The 20,118-nt window shown below is 39.4% G+C and overlaps 1 protein-coding gene across 20 annotated transcripts in view; it reads right to left on the reverse strand.

The window, feature by feature from the left end:
- DLG2 (discs large MAGUK scaffold protein 2) overlaps positions 1 to 20,118 on the reverse strand; it is a 994,028-nt gene that overhangs the window by 716,896 nt on the left and 257,014 nt on the right. Inside the window, exon 1 of one of the 20 annotated variants that reach the window (XM_048939941.1) lies at positions 14,577 to 15,479. The exons of 18 other annotated variants lie outside the window; for them this stretch is intronic. In XM_048939941.1, the coding sequence (XP_048795898.1) occupies positions 14,577 to 14,696 (120 nt within the window). In that variant the 5' untranslated portion in view covers positions 14,697 to 15,479. Of the gene's footprint in view, positions 1 to 14,576; positions 15,480 to 20,118 lie in introns of those variants that run through there. One more of the 20 variants, XM_048939982.1, reaches the window with a different exon arrangement.

The raw sequence follows: 20,118 nt of genomic DNA on the forward strand, positions 1-20,118 counted from the left end.
CAGTGATGCACTATTTATTTCTATAGCATCCCCTTTCATCAGTTTTAGGAGTGTTGCCCTTCAGCACCACGGAATGGCCCTTTGGTGGAAAGTGTAGGAAAACTTCAAGATAGGAAGAAAATACATGTTCTTCCTACTGTTTAGCACTACAGTCTATTAACTCACTGTTTACTAAACAGTAAAGCCTCAAACTTTAAAAACTCTTATCCTGGAAGCCTTTCCTCACTAGTGACCTTCATATATATAAAAAGAAAGAAACCTGATGGAATTTTCAGATAAGTACAGTAAGTTTGTTCTTGCTCTAGGATGATAACATTTCAGATCCAACAAGTAATTATAAAAGAAGGGGGAAATCCCCTGCTTATTTATTTTTAATTTAAACAGGAATTGGTATTTCCTGGTAAAGAAAGGGAGGAGAACAAAGTGACTTTCTCCATGAAAGAAGGAATTAAACAAAACATAATCTTTCCTGATGTACAGGAAGAAACGATCAGCAAATGAGCTTAGTTATTTGAGGGAGGAAACTGCTGAACACAGGAAACTTAAATGAAAAATACAGTTTTCCAGCTGGTGAGGCATGTTATTACTAGAGGTTTATGTAGGAATGGAAGTTTTATGCTCTATTAGTATGGTGAGGGAAAGGCAAGGGATAAGACAGTGGCAAAACTCACTGCAATAATGATGAGGAAAAAGCAGTGGTCCCAGGGTCCCAGGGTCATGATGGAGAAGAAGGGGGGGGAAAAGCTGCAGTGAGATCACCACCAGAGTGGTAGAAAACCACAGTACAATGGGAGTAGGTTCAAAATTAGACACCATAACTACCTTGCCTTCTTGCTATCATTTTCTTCAACACAAAAAGCATTGATATAGCATGAATAGAGCATTACTTTGATATAGCATCGCCTTAAACTCACTATATAAAGGTAAAATCTCAGAGGTATAACAGTCAACTTCTGAGAGCCACGGGAAGGAAAAATAAAAATAAAACCTTGGAGGAAGATCTGGAAGATTTGAGGCAGTAAAGGTAGCAGTTTTTTGAGCTGCATCCCAAGGTATTCACAGAAAGATATACACTGGAAGAGAAACAGGCAGTATTTCAATGAAAAAATATCACTGGAGGAATCAGCAACAGCGTTGAAAAGTATTGTTCCATAGATAACTTTGATGTAAAGCCAGGAACTAGCATCAAATGTCAGTTGTGGAGAGATTGTGCATGTGCGAAGAAGAGACAGTCATGGCAGATGCAATTTTGGCATAATAAAATGAGTAAGACCTGAATAAACCAGGGAAACCCAGAAGTGACTCACTGCTGTTTACAGTTGGCAAGGAGAGACAAGAGGTAGTGCCTCTTGGGTCCTGAGGAGGGGCTGAGGGGGTGTTCTATGCAGTCAACTGTAAGATCAGTGCCAAGGCTGTTTGTGCTTTGAGGGTTAAGCTGTCTGCGTAAACAATCATTTGGAAAAACATATTACAGTTATTTTTCCTTTTCCTCCCCACAAAAAATTGGTTATAGGTTGCACACTGCCTTAATCTGTATAACGCTGAGGGCATTGCTACTGCAGCCCTTCACGTACCAGGCTGCAGTCAGCTTTTCCCTTTGATGCCTTCCACCTACACACCCTGGTTGATACAGCAGTACCTTTGCTTTCATGGAGCAGACACACAGAAGAGATTGCTCATCTGGGGATACCCCCACCACTTTTCTTCTGGTTGACTATTGGGGAAACACCTTCTTTTTTCTGCTTCATTTTTTTTTCATTTTTTTTCTTTTTATGTTAGTGCTGATGTTTGCCACCAGCTATGGACCATACGAAGAACATTTCTGTATCCTTGTTTCATCATGCTTTGTGCAACAATATCCTGACTGGGGGCAATGCATGCATTCATGATTTATCAGCCTGTCAAGAAATCTTTAAACATTTTTTTCTGTATTGAATGTATGAATTCCCATAAAAACAGCAAACAACATTCTCCCTTAGCTTAATACCACTAAAACAATTACATAGCAACAAGCTGTAACTTACACTTAACTCTTTTTTGGGTTGAGAGCTGTTGCGTTTTCTCTGTCAAATAGACTGACATAAATACACACTTAAATATCCCAACTTTTGTAAAATTTGGTCTGTTTAGATCATATGTCAATGTTTAAATCTGGCTTGGGGTAATCTCAGAGTCAAGTCATATGTTTCAGTTAGATGGCTAATGTTAATTACAAGGGCTGTTCCAAATGTAATGCCTCTTGTTTTATCACAACATCATATTGGTGGTACAGTAGCAGATGTTGACCCTTCCCACCAATATTCCATTGCCTTTTGTTGCTGTGAGACAGATGGCAGTAGGGGAGCAGTCTGACAAAATGATATCTGACATGGAAGTGTGTATGAATCCAAGATGTGGAACTGAATTCCTCAATATGGAAAAAATTGACATTCATCGACATTTGCTGAACATTTATGGAGACCAAACAATATTAAAGACAAGCTTCCAGAGAGCCATACATAGCTGTCACACTGTGAAATGAAGAGCCTCTCAATCACCTCATCCATGTAAATCAGCAGATTATGACTAGGCAACTGTGTGCAGAGCTGAATATCTGCTTCAGTGAGTTGGAAATGATGGTGGCAACATTAGAATATCTCAAAGCTTGCACCAGGTGGGTCGCACGAAAGCTCACACAGGAACAGAAAGAACACTGTATGCAAGTTTTTCAGGACCTTTTGAACCAATATGAGGCTGAAGGTGAATCACATAATTACAGGTGACAAGATTGTGGTGTCACTACTATGAGCTAGAGTCAAATCAGCAGTCCGTGGAGTGGTGACGTGAATTAAAAAATGAAGAAAAAGTACAAGATGCAGCCCTCAGAAGGTAAAATGACGTACAATATTTTTTGGGGTAGGAAACGGGTGATTCATCTGGACTTCCTGAAACTCTGACATACTACCAACTCTGACCAGTAAATCATTACACTGACTAAGCTGAAGGTTAGAGCTTTCAAAGTCAGGCCAGAGAAGAAGGCAACCTTCCTCCTGCAACATGATAACACAGGCCCCATAACAGTTTGAAGACCATGGATTACACTGCCAGTTTTGGCTGAACTGTCCAACCACACCAAACATGCAGTGTGGATTTGACACCTTCTGACTTCCATGTTCTCAGGCTTCCACTGATGCAGAACTTCACAAGCCCAGACTGCAGCTTATTGTTCACTGCTGGTGAAAATGCATAGCTGGTGGTGTCAACTATTTTGAAAAGTACTTTATTGTACCTGAGAATTAGCTCTATCCAAAACTGCTGTTGCGCTTTTTTCATCTGTTGTAGTTTCCATGGAAATAAATAGGAGGTATTACTTTTGGAGAGACCTATGCTTCTAACAACTTTTGACGAATTTGAAATTATCTTAAACAGTCCCTTACACTTGAATTGCTTGATTGTTTTACCACTTATAGAACAAACATATAGTGGACATTTTGTACAAATGTTTGTTAATTAATTCTCACACAATACCCTCCTAGGGTGCAATAATGTATCCATTATACCAGCCTTTTCTGGTGAAACAATGGAAGCACTTCAGGTCTTCTGGGATCACACCTACTTTTGTAGGCCCATGTTCAGTTTTTCGTCTTGCATTTCTAGCCATGTTTACCCCCTAGTTTTTGTGCCCACTTTGAGACTTACAACACTGGCCATTTGCATGATTGTGGATCTAATTTACAATAAGCTCTATATGTTTTTCAGCTATCTAGCTTTATAAATTCATAGAGACCAAGCTTGTAGGAAGGTGAGCCCTGAATTTTTTCAGCTGACATGCAAGTCAATCTATGTGCTCCATCTACTTTTCTCTTTTTTTTTTTCTCATGCCTTTGCACCGCAAAAGTCACTCTGCCCTCAGAAAGAAGGCAGACCTAAGTGTGTTCTCTTTAATTTGATCTCACATAATTTTAGAGCAACTAAAATAAAATACAACAATTGAGCATCTTTGAAATAATGGTCTGATATACCAGCTGGGCAAGAGGGAAACAAGCTGCAAACAGCTCAGTTCAATTACTCACTGCTTACTTTTTGAATATTAATTAAGTAATTTAGAAGCAAGAACTGAGACAAAAACAAGGAAAAACAAATCAGATGATCTCACTGTCCCACTAGTTCTTGCTTTTGCCTCATCTCCAGGGCATGTTGGCTGACCCTTCACAACAGTTTGCTCCTCCTCTCACATTTTAATGTCATCCTTCTATTACATGTAAAAGGAGAGGAAAGAAAAAGCGCCCTGACCAGCATTAACAATCCCATCCTCGCTGCTTCGAAGGATGGGATTAATTTGCCCAGATGGAAATGTCTATAACAGAGAGACCTGCATCTCAGCTAGTCACCTAAGCTCTCTCTGGTAAATGGAGAGAAACTGGCACTTTCAGGACAAAATTAATCTCATCTCCATGTAGATATTTAAACTAGGTCATATGAATCATGCCTCAAAAGAGACAATTCCTCTGTGCTGACACTAAACGGAGCCTGAAATCACTAGATACAGATGTTTACATCAGTTATGTCTAAATTTAGGTGAGCTGAATGCCACCTGAATTCTTTATAGCGCTCTTTTGCTTTACTGGTAAAATTACTTTTCCTTACTCTCCCATTACACATGTAGTTGGAAACAAGCACGTGGCCTTCATCTACCATTCACTGCTAGAAAAGAAATTTTTCTTAAGAAATTGATAACATCTCAAAATCAGAATGGAGTCCTGGGCAGCCTGATCAGGTGAGTGGCAACCCTGCCCAAGGGTTGGGGGAGTGGAACTGGATGGGCTTTAAGGTCCAACCCAAGCTGTTCTGTGATTCTATGATGAACCTCAAAGAAAAGTGCAAAGCCATGCCCCCGGGGAGGAATAGAATCAGGCAGCTGAATATTCCAGGGGCACCCAGTTGGAACCAGCTCTGCAGAAAAAGACCAGGGGGTGCTAGTGGACACCAAGATGAACACTGGCCAGGAATGTGCCCTTGCTGCTAAGAAGGTTAATGATATTCTTGGCTGTATTAGGCAAAATATTGCCAGCAGGTCAAAGAGGTGATCCTTCCACTCTGCACAGTGTTTTTGAGGCTACATCTGGAGTACTGTATCCAGTTCCAGCCCCCAGTGCAAAAGGCACACAGATATACTGTAGACAGTCAAAGGAAAGCCCACAAAGGTGATGAAGGGATTGAAGCACGTCTACTCTGAGGAAGGGATGAGAGACTTTTTAGCCTAGAGAAGAGAAAGACTGAGGGCATTTGATCAATGTACACAAATATCTGAAATGAAGTTGCAATGAGGACACAGCCAGGTTCTTTTCAGTGGTGCCCAATGGCAGGCAAAAGAGGACCACAGAAACATAAGAGGTTCTGCCTGAATTTCAGAGAACATTTTGTTACCTTGTGGGTAACAGAGCACTATCAAAGATTGCCCAGAGGGGCTGTGGAGTCTCCTCCTTGGAGATCTCCAAAAGACAGCCAGAAATGATCACCCTGTGTTGGTATCTCTGCTGGAGCAGGGGTTGGACCAGATGGACCCAAAGGTCTCTTACAATATCAACCACTCTGTGATTCCTTGAAAAGAACAAAGGGATATAAGGGTATAAAAGTGCTGGTGAATGCTGGAAAGAGCATTCTGACCACCTCTTAACAAGAAATCAAGATCATTTCTTCAGTGGTCTAGAATAAATGAAATCATCTTTCCAAGTCTTCATATTTTCATTTTCCAAAAGATCTATGTAATGTGATTTTATTTCTAATAACATGATGCTTTATATAATGTCTATTTACTGAGTTGCTGACCATGAACATGGCCGTGATAATCCAAGGATATAAGTGAAGATAAAGGGCTTCACTTAGGTGAACTTCCTATGTGTTTCAATCACTGAATGTGGTCCAACAAAAGAAACCAGTTCTTCCATGCAAGTTTTTTGTTGGACATAATTTATCTATTCAATTCTCCATTTTAAATGGGAGGTCTGTATTTTCCAAGAAGATCAACATTTCAAAAGTGTTCCTGACTTTTGCTTCAGGTTCAGTCAGAAACTGATTTCTAAACAGACACTATAACAAAGACTGGAGTTAAAGAGATTCATTCCTTCCAATTTCTATTATCCTATTTATGGCTGTATTCTCAAAAACACTTAGCATGAAATTGTTGATAAAACATATATTAAGAAAGATCTGAAAGAAAGACACTCATGTAATGCCAGGTTAATGTAAAACAGATCCTGTCAAACTAACATGCTATCTTTTTTAGATGGGATTACAAATTTGGCTGACAATGGTAACAATATTAATATTACATACTTAGACTTCCGTAAATCATTTGACATGGTGCTGCATGACATTTTATTAAAAGCAAAATCAAAATGGCATACATTAAATGGATTAAAAAGTGTCTAACAAAAGAATTCAGAGAGTAATTACAAACAGAGCACTTGATCAGCTGTGTTTTGTGGGCTCCTCAGGGATCAGTCCTGGTCTTACGCCTTTTTAAATGTTGATTAGGCTGGGACAATTACTAATCAGATTTAGAAATGACAGGAAAAAAAGTAGTGTGGTAAATGGTGCAAAGAAGGTCACGACTACAGATCAATGTATTTTTTAACACAGACAGTAATAAAATCCTAACTTTTGGAATAAAGAAAGCAACCCCCTCCTCACAGAAACTATCCAGAGGTACAGTGTGCTGTAAAGCAGATGGCAGCCCTGGCAGATATAGGGTAGAACAGGAATCCCCAGTGCAGCAGTGAGGTTGAAGGAGCCAATGTTACCCTGGACATACACATAGGTACCTTTACAGTGAGCCAAGATATTCATTACTTCAGCACAGGGCTGCAACTGCTCCAAGGCTGTGTCCAGCTGTGGCATGCACAGATCACAAAGCCTGCCATGAAACTGGAGAGAGCTCAAAGACAAGTCAGGGGAGGGATGAGATCGCTGGCAATTGTGCTTTGTAGTGAAAGATGCCAGGAGCGCTGTTTATTTATTTAATCAAAGAGATGATTAGGTGATGCTTTCACAGCAGTCTAGAGGAGTTCATGGGAGGAATAAGCCTTTGCAGTGAAAACCTCAGTCTAGTGGATTAAAACGTAGCAGAAAAACCTGAAAGTGACCCAAAAACTGAAAGACGAGAATAAATAAATTCCGACTAGAAATATGGCATGCATCTGCAATAAAATAATTAGCCCCTGGAATAATACAGATGGAACAGTTGTGAAAGTTTCTCCCGCATGGGAATTTAGAAATATTTTTCTTGTACAAGGGTATGGCAGTTGCCAACAAATGTATCTTCTTCAAACAATCCATAGTAGTTTTACAGTCTGCATTATCAGACTGGATTAATCACGGTTATTCTGTCGAACTTGAAAACTTGGCCAATGATTCTTGTTTGCAAATGAAAAATGAAGTTTTGAAAGCAGATCTGGAGCAGGCTGAGAATCCTGTCCAAAATTTCAGCAGATATGTGTGAAGTAAGTGTCATATTTTCTTCACCTGTCCTGCAAGTTGGATGAAAATGTTTGTCTGAGTTTTACTTCTACAGTTAATCCTCCTTTCCTAAGGTTTTAATGATCCTCTGTGCTATCAGAAGAAGGCGAGCCTTTCCAATTACTTCTCTTCAAAGATTTCAGTTTGAAATGTGAAAATTTCACATCTTCGTTGGAAGTGAGACTAAAACAAAAGAAGCTTATGCTCAGGTTTCTTTGGTTTGATTTTCTGGGATTTGGACTCTGTTCTACTTGTCTTTTCAGAAGAACTCTGGAAGCTGTGCAGCTATCAGGAGGATTTATACTATTTCATGTGCTCAGATCTCTCTGGAGACACATGGGGAAATATCAGCTACCTCTGAGAAAACAGTGATGGCAATGCTTTTAATAATTTTTTATTATTATTGCTATGGAGTTTCTGTATTAGTCATTATTTTGTTTTAGGGACACAGGTGGAATGCAGACTGTCTGAATGCGCTCCAGAGTTCATTTCCCCAGTGTGCATCCACAACTGAAAAAATACCAATTCTTCTCTTCTACTATGTCTTCTCTTCCTCTGAAAGACAATCTCCTCTCTCTCTGTCTGTAAATTTACCATGAAAGGAAGATGGTGAAGGTTTCCCCCTCCCAAACCAGGTACAATTATTTCACACTTTCCCCCCATTCCAAAAACGTGGGGGGCCAGATATGAACAAAGCATCTCAACATTTCCAATATACACCCACAAGAGAGGACACATGTTTGAAGATTAGCTCTGGAAAATGCAACATTCCATTCAATCACAGAACCTGGACTATCTTGTCTAACTTAGCATGAGCAAATGGGACAGAAGAACGATGAAATTGAAAGCGTGTGTAGTTAGGAGATAACTGCGACACACTGTTTGGCAGCCTCTAATTTTTGCTGGTTATTATCAGCTCCATTCATTCCTGCTTAATGATCTTTTGCATTTTTTTCTCATCAAGGTGGTAGGACTCACAAGAGAAAGAAAACCTTACTTTTGCCTGAGACCAACATTTCGCATGCAGCATTGTTGTCAAGATTGTTGATCTAATATCTCCACAAACATAGTGTCAAACAGGCACTGGCATCACAGAGCAATGCTATCAGTGTTGATTTAAGACTAGAGCATTTCATTTTTCATCACTTTCATATAAACATAAAATTGTCAGATATAGACATGTTATTATAGTTACTTGCATATCTTAAAACCCCACCAAATTTATGTTTACAGTCCTAGATCTTTTCAATTCTTCTCCAACAGAAAGGCCGGTAATGTATCTCTGATAAGAGTAGCACATCAGATAAGCTCTAATGAGCCCACATTAGAATGGAAGATACAAAATATTTTTGTTGGTACTAGCTGTATCCAGAAATTTCTGAATTAACAACAGCTTCTGTATATTTCAGACAATATTTTTATGGCTAACCCTTCTAACTTTAAGTAAGTATCCTATATCACCATAGCACAACACTCATATTTGCTTTGTGTTCATAAAGGATTTGGCCTTAGCAGTGGAATTACCTCCTTACACTGTGATCTGCACCTTAGCACCTCTGTACCAATTCACTTATTTATAATGACCTTTAAGAGAATATTATTCTGGCATATAGGCTAGGTAAAGTTCCACTCTATCTAGAAAACCAGAACTGCTGCTCTGTTTTTAATTTATTACTGCTTTCATTCATTACTTGTTACGACCATGTGTCATAAATCAACACTTGAGGATGAGCAGTGTTAAAGTACATACTTAGGTATTATAAATGCTTGCAAATCTGGGCAATCTTAAGGATTCAAATGATGTATTTCTTATTCAGAAAGAACTACTATGTGAATTATATGAGACTTAATTCAGATTTTTTTATTTACCAAAACTCCTATTAGCTTCTCAGATGTGATTGCAAAAAGTGGGCTATAAATGAGAACTTTATCTTTCTGCCTTTAAGAGTGGGCAGCAACAGTATATTTTAATAACAGATACAGCAAACTACCAAAAGAAATAAATGCTGTGGTGCTATTACAGTTGTATTTTTTGAGAGAGTTCTCTTTGTAGAAGCATGTCCAAGAGACAAGTAAACCTTTCTTGCAATGAGTTACCTCTTCCCTAACATTCTGCCTTTATTTAACAAAAGAATTATAGCAGTGCAAAGTTTTTAGCTCTCAAGGTCAGATTCCACAACTGTTAAACAAATCCCTTATAAAGTTCACAATATTGCTTATTTTATAGTCTAGGCAGATATTTTATTATCAGATAAGAAGATATATTAGAGAAATTGAGCCAAATACTCACAACATTCATGATACTATCCTTTGCCTTATCTCCAAACCAAATGAGGTAGAAGTTCTACACCAAATTTATTTGCTTTCTAGCAATAACCTAAATTTCATCTTGGTGTCCAGTACTAGAGGAACTGTGCTTTGACCTGCCACCTGATTTGTAGTTACTACTATTCACCTATGAGAACACTGGGCCAGACCATGTCAGACTTCATCATAAGACAAAAGGAATGATTAAAAAACTTCTGAGTAGAGCGGTTTAAGAGTCTATTCTTAATTAAAATAGGGGAAGTGAGAAAACAGTCTTTCTTGTTTACTCCTTTTACAATCTTGTATCAAAGCCATTTGTGTGACTTCTGAACTGTTCCTCACTTAATAGAGGATGGTGTGTGGTGGAAGACTTGAAGAAGAAAAATATGCATAAGAGAACAGGCACTATATTTGAAAGTCTGAGAGAGCTGTGAGTCCAAATCCCTTTGATTTCTTTATAAATTCCAGAATCTATCTTCCATATGCAAATATAATACTGCATAAGAACATGCTGTGGCAATACAGGCTCAAGTCTGAAACATTCAGAAAGTCTTTTCCTCTGGAGGACCAAAGCAATTCTTGGTACAGGTGGTGAGGTATGTGATCTACACAACTTACTTAAGTAGCTACATCATTAAAGTGCACAGGGAATGGAAGAGTTACAGCTAGGTGTAGAAATGTGGACAGAAGTTGGTAGCTCAGCTGGCTTTTGTGATGTTTTACAGCTTTTGGTGATGAAACACTCTGCTATTTAGTACTACAATTCTTCTGCCTTTATTACTTAATCCACAAGCTAACATTGCAACTGGAAACTCCTCAGTTAAGATAATAACTTATGTTTTTGACATGTGGGTGGGACAAGAGAACACAGAAAGCTAAAGTGATCAAAGGACGGCAGCTTCCAGCATCCTCCATGGACTTAAGCTATGCTGTGTTCTCCAACAGGTCCTCATCATCACCTGAGATACTCAAAAAGGGACACTTTGGGGTCAAAATTTCAGTCATCAATCATATCATGGTTACTGTTTGACCCAGTGTGCTTCTAGCTGAAGCACAGGAGATAAAAGGGAGCGTATGTGAAATACTGTCACCATCACTGTGTCCCAAAGTTCGCAGCCAGAACAAAGAAAGGCACATGGTCAACCCAGTGTTCAGGCAGGACCTCAGTTCTGTGAGGTGCCTTAAACTCCTGCTGAACTAAATCTGAACCTCCTGAGAAACCTTTGATATCTCAGAAAGGGTATGGATCTGAATCCATAACAAAAATCTCCAATCTTTAAATTCTGTTGGCCTCAAAGTTCTCTGATGGCTGCTGCTGAGAATGAGGTGCTTCTAAGTGAGAAAATCCAGTGCTCACATTGCGTCCCACACTACTGTACCAATGAAAGACATCAGCTCTGCTTCCCAGGCTCCCAGTAGAAGCAGATGTGCTTCCCATAAGACCCTCAATCTGTCATCCAGAAATAGCATCCCAGATCCACAATAAAATGCAAGAACTACACAGTTCACCAGGGGAAGGGGAAGGAAAATCTCCTGCAAACTTTTAAGAAAAACAAGACCCTGATCCATAAAGGTTTTTTGAGTTTGTCTCAGGCTGTGCAACCTAAATATTTGCAATGTTTCCCATATTTTTACAAGAAATACTGCTAATACTGAGGGAATTTGAAACGCTTATCTAAGCCAAGAACAGAAAGTTTTTAGTGGCAACCAGTAATAATCACCTGCATGTAAATACAGAAAGCATTTTCCAATACGCCATGGACACAAGCACAGCTGCAGGTATCTGTCATTGGGCAGCCCCCTGCCACAGTCATACTGCAAATACAGCAACCAGAGAGGGGGACAGCACCTTTTCAGGCATGCTGCACGCTTATACAAGAGCACTTCTGATCTTGAAGGCACTGCGTTTAGTTTTTAATTCACTGGCTTCTGTGCTCATTTGTGCTACCTTCCACTAAGGTGCAAGATTGTGCAGATATGAGAGCGAGAAAGAGATCAGTTAAAAAGACAGAAATTCAATGGTGTTGCATCTAGCAAACAGGCAATGGTGAGCAGCAGTTAGATTCTTTTTTTTTTTTTTTTTTTTTTAATTTAAACTGAATTTAATTGTTAAAGTGTGGGTCTACAGAAATTCTGACAGAGAAAGACATTTGCCCAGAACTTCTCAGACATCTTCCTCTTTTGAAACTACTGTCTTTGCTTCTGCTCGGGCAGAAAAAAAAACAGTTCTTCACATAGGAAGGTACAATTTCATGGTCTGTACTGTTCTTCAGTTAACTGCAAACACAGAATTCAACCAAGAATGCATGGAGTAGAGCTCTTTTTTCAAGTCTGCATATGCCAACCAAGTTCATATGGGCAAACAAGAAGCAAGAGTCCTACCTTGAACTTGAAAAATCTGCTTTCTCTTAAGCCATAAAACGCAGCTGCCATCAGAAACAGACCCAATTGCTTTTTCTTTTTCTCTTTCCAGGGCAAGCAAATCTATTTCCTGTTACAGCCTGTACTTAAAGTTTAATTCTATCTTATGACTTAAAGACTAAAATATTTGAGAACCACTGAGATTTTTCCACCCGTTTAAAAGGGGAAAAAATAAAACTAGAAACAGATGTTTTATAATGTATTTCATTTATTTTGGCCACCCATAAAGCTGTGGCTTATGTTAATGCCAACTAAGTTAAAAGCAACAGAGTTCTGCAATGCATTTTAGAATGACCGGGCATGGGAAGTACCTTTCTATAAACTTCTATTTAGTAAGTAATTTTTTATGTCGGAAAATGGGCATAGGAATTACTGAAGATGTGAGTGGCACTGCCATACTTGGGTAGTATCCCTCCAGGGATGTGCAAAGCTCTCCTACGTTGTTATACCCCACTGCATAGCCTGGAAAGCAGTTGACCAATGTATATACAGGAAACAGATGGGTTGGATGAAATTTAAACAACTGAGGACAATGTCCTTAGAACAACACCATGTAAATAACAGTCAGTATGTTTATACTGCATCTCAAACAATTATTGCAGTGACATTTAACAGCGAAAGCGGAAGATTTTCTTCTTATTCATATTCATATTCTTAATCAAACAATCAGCAGACTTGGGCTAGCACAAACCTTTCACTTTCTTTGGTGTTCATGATTGGAAGCAAAAGCATTTCAGAAGTGAAACTCATGGGGCTCCTCACAGCTGCAGTGGTACTTACTGATAAAGGTATCTTATGGAACTTAAGGTGAAAATAGTTATGTTGAAATTTCTCCTGTACCTATTCTTATTTAGACTGACAAATCACTGCTGAACAACAGACCCACTTTAGCAGAACACCTTCAGCAAAGTACTGCAGCTTAGGGACAGAAGGAGCAACAAAGAACAATTGGTCTCAAAATATTTCTTTATTGACAATTTGCTGCAAAAAACACCGGGCTTATAACGTGGATATGATTTACCAACCTGCCTAAAACATAGGAAAAGCATAAGGACAATGGCTGTATTTTAAGACAGAACATCATTAAGTTTTAAATAATTTTTCTCAGCTTTTTTCTCAGCTTGCTATCTGAATATTCAAAGAAAATATTTTCCCCTTTACTCCTCAGAAGAGATGCAAAAAAGTGAACTGCAGAAGTTAATTAGAAAGTAATAAAATATGAAAGCTTAGCAATTCAGTACAGCAACCAGCAGCACAGACTTTGACCACAACCACAGAAGCAGATTCTTAGAATAAAAGCTTCTAATACAAAATATCTTTTTAATTAAATATCAATACAATTATTTTGAGCTAATAATAAAATATGAACTTCATTATTATCAAACCAAGTGCATATACAGAAAACTCACTTTAATTCAGGGGCAAGCTAAAAGCAGTTTAAAAGCAAAATATCCTTAAAAGTATTTCTCCAGGCAAATCAGTTTATCCATCATTTGACACACTCATTTGAACTTGAAAAAGCCAGAAAGCTGAAAGTAGCTCCCCAATATGTTGACTGAGGACTGTAATTCATCTAAATTATGCAACTGGATTCCCACAGCTGGCCCACAGCTTGGCTTAGAGCTCAATTCAACGCCAATGATCCTGTCTGCTAATATTGTCCTACTCTCAGAGAAGGTAATACATTCAGTGACTTATATTGAAGTTCTGACACTAATTAACAGAACAAGCAAATGCTGACATGAGTGACAAACGCTGGTTCATAGTTACTGCGAGACCAGTGCTGCCAGCTGGCATTTTCTGTAACACTTTGCAGTAATAATCTCTTGTTTATTTCTTAGAACATTGCTTATAATTTGTTTGTATGCATTTTGTTTTCAGTTAGAAACAAATCGGGACACAAATGCAAAACCAGGAACAGCAACGAGACCCCGATTCCCAGACAAGTAATCAACAAGAAAGCATGCAAGCAGCATCACCTGGGGGATGCATGGGGACCACAGTATAGGAATTCTTATCCTATATATAAGGCTATGTAGCTTTGCACAAACAGCCTTTGGCTTCTTGTCTCTGGCCTACCTGGACAGTAGCAAAACATGTTTATCAGATATACAAGCTCAGAACCTGAGCAGCAAGCAGTTAAAAACTGAAGGTCACTATGCTGCAAAATTAAAACATGCTTCTATGCTTTAGCAATACAGACAACGATAAAACAAAGCCTCCACAACCACCTGTAATAATATGCTTGTTCAGCCAGCAATTCCAAAGTACTCAGCAAGACAAGGTAGACATTTTCTGCAGCTGGTTTTACATGTACATTCCTGCCAAATTGTTGTCTCGTCTCCTCTTACCTTCACATTAGTCCGGAGTGCACAGTAACATGCAAAAAACATTGCAGTAAACAAGGAGCATATGGACCAGTATTCAGCGTCTCTGCTCTGCACAAACGGTACACACACGATCCCGAGCATGTGCTACTAAGGAGCATCCGTTCCCTCTGTCAGTTTGAAAATGCATTGATCTCTGTTTTTCTGACTACAAAAAGACATGTCTTGAAGGCACTGAGTGAAAGCTACATAGCTCTTCGTCGACTATATATAGCAAGATGCCCAGTAATTTCAATTAGCAGAGAATTCAGCAGCTGAAACTTGGACCTCAGTTGCTTTTCCTTCCAGCATTTTAAATTCGGGGGGAAAAAGGAGGGGGAACTCACCCAGAGGGGAAAGGTGAGGAATTAAAATGTAAGCAGCAAGTTGCTTATATTTCCCCCTGGCTTTGATGTCTTCTTTTCAATATTTTACAAACGTTATACATGGGAAATGAATAAAGGTTTCTCTGCCAATTCTGAAATTTACTGTAGATTCTGCACTGTTTCTGTCCGGTCTTGTTAAAGATGCAGCATCCCTTTTAAGAAAGACAACGTCATCAATCATGACAGATTCAACATGTTCTACTTACAAATACTGTCTCTGATTAAGGACAATGGCTGGCTGCCTTATTAACGTTTCCTCAAATGCAAGTTCAGTCCCCTGTGCTAATCTATTTTTAAATAAAAAGTCCCACCTACTCCTTCACTCTCATTTAATAAAAATGCAGTGGACTACTTCTAAAGATTCTGAATTGCATTGTGCTCCAAGCTGAGACTCTGGACATCGGTTCCAAACCACTGGCTTTCTTTCTGGATTTTCTTTCTGGGATTAGAAACACAGAGGGAAAATTAAAATCAAAGCAGAAAAATCCTGGAGATGGCTGTGCCCTCACATTTGTAACTACATATTCTGAATTTAAAATGCTGAGATATCTTCCAGAAGGAGGGAACTCAGAACCTAGCCAGAAGGCAAAGCTTTAATTCACATGCACAAAAATAAGATCAAACCACTTCTTTTACTCCTGTCAGCCGCTGGGATGCTACACGTTAACTGATTGTTTACTGGAATGCAGGGACTCAACTCTTTGTTTACAGCACTGGGAACCACCGATATTCGTACTGGATTATGAAGCAGCCTTCAGGAATAAAATCTGAGAAGAGCTTTTTTTTTTCACCGCAGCAGATACTGTGGGAGGCAAAGAGTGGAAAAGGCTTTGCTACCTCCTTCTCCATCAGCACAGAGCAATTTGTGTAGGATAAGCGTAACTTAATAGAAATATCTGCAGTGACTTTTAGGATTTCTTTAAATAATGCTTTACGTAAACCCCCGGAAACCTGCAGAAATACTGAAGTCCTATCAAAGTCAGTGGGTATCTTTTGTGGGCAATGAGGTGAAGAAGCTTAAACAGAAGGATGTGCACTGAAAGAAGAAAAGCAGGGGGAGGGGGAGAGACGGCAGGGTTTTTTCCAACATCTTCCCAAAGACAAGCTCTCAGAAACCGTCGTCAACTCCAAGCGAACAGCTATTTTTAGCCTGTCATTGTTTGTGCCTTTTTTTAGGAATGAAAAAAGCAGTCGTGTTTAGAGCTAGATACTGCTCTATGATGTATTCTAAGTCAGCTACTTAATTTGATCCCCGGCTCCATCTGTCATACAAATTAAGTAATTAGTAATCACAACTGTCTTTGGCACAAGCAATGACTTCCAGAACAAAAGAGACGAACCCTCTTCTTAAATCTAATTCTGCAGCTTCTATTAGTAATTAAACTGGGGTCTATGTGCCATAGTTCAAAAAACCAGGATATCCCAAAGTTATGAGAGTTCATAATCCACCCAATAAGATAAAACAGAGCAATATATTGCTCTGCAAAGGCACGGAAGAATTAATTGATGGATTTTTCTGACTGTCTTCAAGTGAAGAGAAAGACATCATGGTGTATTTTGCTGTACAGTACATTAATGAATGAAATTTAGTATCCAAGTCACTGGAAAAAAAATATCACAGATCTTGTGGAATTGTGATCCACTGGAGAAATGCAATTCAAAAAGCAAAGATGAATGGATACACGGTCCCGAACAGCGAGACAAGACTCAGGCAAACATGTGGCTGCATGTGAAAATCAAATGCAAGTCTCTTTTCTGCCAAAGGAATTATGCAGGGTTTCAGTCAGCAAAATAACTTTCTACTTCATGATTCTAAAAAGTTAATGTTTTTGCATTTAGGCAAACAAACCCAATGTGAGGAAAATGGGGATCTGACAAATAGAAAGCAGAGCTGTGTAACTATATGACTCCCAAGCGGTAACCTGTATAAAAGACTTCAGATACATTTAGGAAAAAAAGAAGTAATGCAGTCCCAGGGTCTTCACTCAGGATAATCTCTCATGACTTCTAACTGTCTGGGAGAAGAAGTTATCTAGGAAATTACAGAGCCTGGCCCTCATGACACCATACCAGTGAAAAGGGAAGACTCCCAGCCATGCCTCCTATAATAACTGTGGGGCATTTGAGAATTTGATGGAAAATTGAAACCTCTGTACAAGCCAGCTAGGTATTACTTTGATAGCAGGCCAACTTAACACTTTTAGCAGGGGCTACTTCAGGTAATCTACAAAAGCAGAGCCCCGAAGGATTTGCTCACCTGCCAAAACATTGAGTATTGAAGCAGTCTAATGTTTAAAGGCAGCGTTCTCATCAAGGAACACGCAGTATTTTATTATGACTAGTAGCTGCTCAAAAGCATCACATATTGGTGCTATTTTCTGCCCTTGACACACTGGCGATAACAGTGAGATAGGAACAACCTTGCCCGAGCTTGCCAGACTTGCCAGAAATAGCATTTCAGGTGCTCAGGTCCTCTTTAAACAGGAGACTACAGGGAAGAACCCCATGGATGAAAGAGGTTACTCCATTAAAAAGAAAATATAGGTCAGGCATGAAAACATTAGTGAGACAGTAGTCCAAAAGAGCCACACTACACACCCTCTTTAAAAAGATCCGACTCACGACCTCAATATTCTTAGATGACAGAAACCGCTGGAGCCTTTGTCTTGAGCTGTCAAATTTCACCTTTCTTTATACTCCTGTGCCAAAGAAGTGTAAAAGGCAGCACTTGCAAGGGAATCCTGTTGTCTGTGGAGCTTCAAAGGGAGCAGAAGCCTGTGCTGCCCTGGTGGGCCTTGATCTCAGGAGGACACGAGGGCAAGTGAGGTGGGGACAGGCCTATAGCTGCAATTCAGTGGCAGCAGAATGAAAAAGCGCTGTCACTGCCCAAAGAAGAGTGATAGGAACTAGTAGCAGTAGCAGTAGCAGTAGTAGTAGTAGTAGCAGTAGTAGTAGAGATGGCGTATTGCCATTATATGCTGATACTGTAGCCAAGGTTCCCCATTGTGCTACGGTGTTATTCAAGGACAAAGAAAACAGTACGTGGAAGACGTCACAGAAAAACAAACTGTACTGGAGAGTAATATCTTCATCCTTGGCAATCTAATAATTTTCGAGGTTGTTCCCAGGCGTTGTGGAAACAGGAATATTTTAGAGGAGAGGAACAATAAAAAGAGTAGACTTCTTCAGTATGCTGAAGAAAGTGATGCTCTCCAGTGTTTGCACCACAGTGCAAAGTGCCTCACTTCATTTAAGCAGCACATTTGTTGGTAAACATTATAAAATGCTTTTAAAAATCTTCCTGCAATGATGGGTGCATTTCTCTCTCTCTTTGCAGTGATGCTGGTGCAGCCATGGCACCATGGCTACAGTCATGCTCTATCACATCCTGCTTTTGCACACTGCAGTGATACCACCCATGCAGGACTCTAGCCCTGTATTGATTAAATACATCTGATTTCAGCACATGAGCTTTAAATTGGAAGGATTTTACTCCTTTCCCCATTTCCAAGATTTTAAACTGTCATGAAAATGTGATTTTCCACACCTACAGGAAGTTCACTATGCTAAAAATCTCTGCATCTGGGGATAGAATAGTGAAGAAAGCACTGATACAGACCACAGGTCTTGGGTGCTGTAGAGTCAGTGGTTTAAGACGGAAAAATACAGCTGACTCCTAGAGTGGATTGAGCCTATGGGGCACCTGGAAACACATAAAGAAAGGAGACTCTGGATCAAAAGCTACAACTTGCAAGAACATTTTCTTAGGCTTTCCCTTCTAAACGCAACAGTAAATTTAGTAAAATGTAACAGACAGAGGAACTAAATCAGCATTTTGAGCTCTGAAAATCTTTAAACTTTCAGAAACAAACAAAAAAAAGGCTGAAGCAAACTCCCCTTGCCAGTATTGTAATCATCTCTCTGGCACCCCGGCATTCTGAAGGAAAAGTTGCTGAGTCAAATTTTCTTCCTCACTTTCAGGCCAGTATATAGCAAAGACCTTCCCCTGGGCTCATTTAACTGAAGCCACAGCTTTCCTGAAAACATTCTGTTTCCTTTTTTTTTTTTTTTTTTTTTTTCCCTGCAAAGGAAAAAAAATTTATAATGACTGCTAAGACTCTCTAATTCCTGAGCATTTAATACTTTTCTTCATAATGTCCCAGCCTTCTGCTTTCTGTCCTGTGGTTGCATAGGAGAATGTTTTGATGTGAAATAAGAGAAAAACATAAAAGTTACTTAGAAAATATTCCTTCTTTATATTGAATTTATATATATTTTATGATCAAAGCTGTTGTGGTTACTATTTCAAAATAGAGCTATAAAAGTGTATGTAATAAGCAAATTTGAAGAAGGTATATGGCCAAATAATAAGTAAAAAATGATTGAAGATCCTGTGACTCTTTTCTCTCTGTGTCTTTCTCAGTAAATGTCTCTTCACTGCTGCCAATGATCCTAAAACTGAAGATGGCAAAACAAAAAACAGGTTCAGAAGGAAGGAACTGGACAGAGTTTCATGAAGCTTCTTGGGTTACTCACTGTCCCAACAGTAGCACTGAGCTCTGCTCTCTTGTGAGAGCAACAGGGCTTGATGGAACAGAATGGAGCTGCATCTGGGGAGGGTCAGGTGGGGATTAGGGAAAGGTTCTTTAGCAGAAGACAGTGGGCATGGAACAGGCTGCCAGTGCAGTGGGTCCCAAGTTGCTGGAGTTCCAGAAGCATTTGGGCAGTACTCTCAGATATGGGATTTGGATTTGCAGTTGTCCTGTGCAGAGCCTGGTGTTGGACTCAGTGATCCTTGTGGGTCCCTTCTAACTTGGGATATCCTATGATTTTTCCTCTTTTGTGCCTATAACCTGTGGATCAGATTTATCTAATGCGTCATTCCATCTCTGCTATAGAGGGATAGAATGAGGCACTGTATTCAGTGCTAATCTATCCCAGATGATGGAAAAGGCCTGATTCCATGATTGAGAATCTGCAGTTGAATTGTCTGGATTAAGTGCTAGGAGATATGGTTTAGTAGCTTAGTGGGTTGAAAAGGTGACAGGGAGACAGTTGGACTAGATGATCTTGTAGGTCCTTTCCAACTTTGTGATTCTATGATTCTATAATTTCCTGGATTTTGCTCAAATTGATGAATA

This window comes from Lagopus muta, chromosome 1, assembly GCF_023343835.1.
Source record: "Lagopus muta isolate bLagMut1 chromosome 1, bLagMut1 primary, whole genome shotgun sequence".
NCBI lineage: Eukaryota > Metazoa > Chordata > Aves > Galliformes > Phasianidae > Lagopus > Lagopus muta.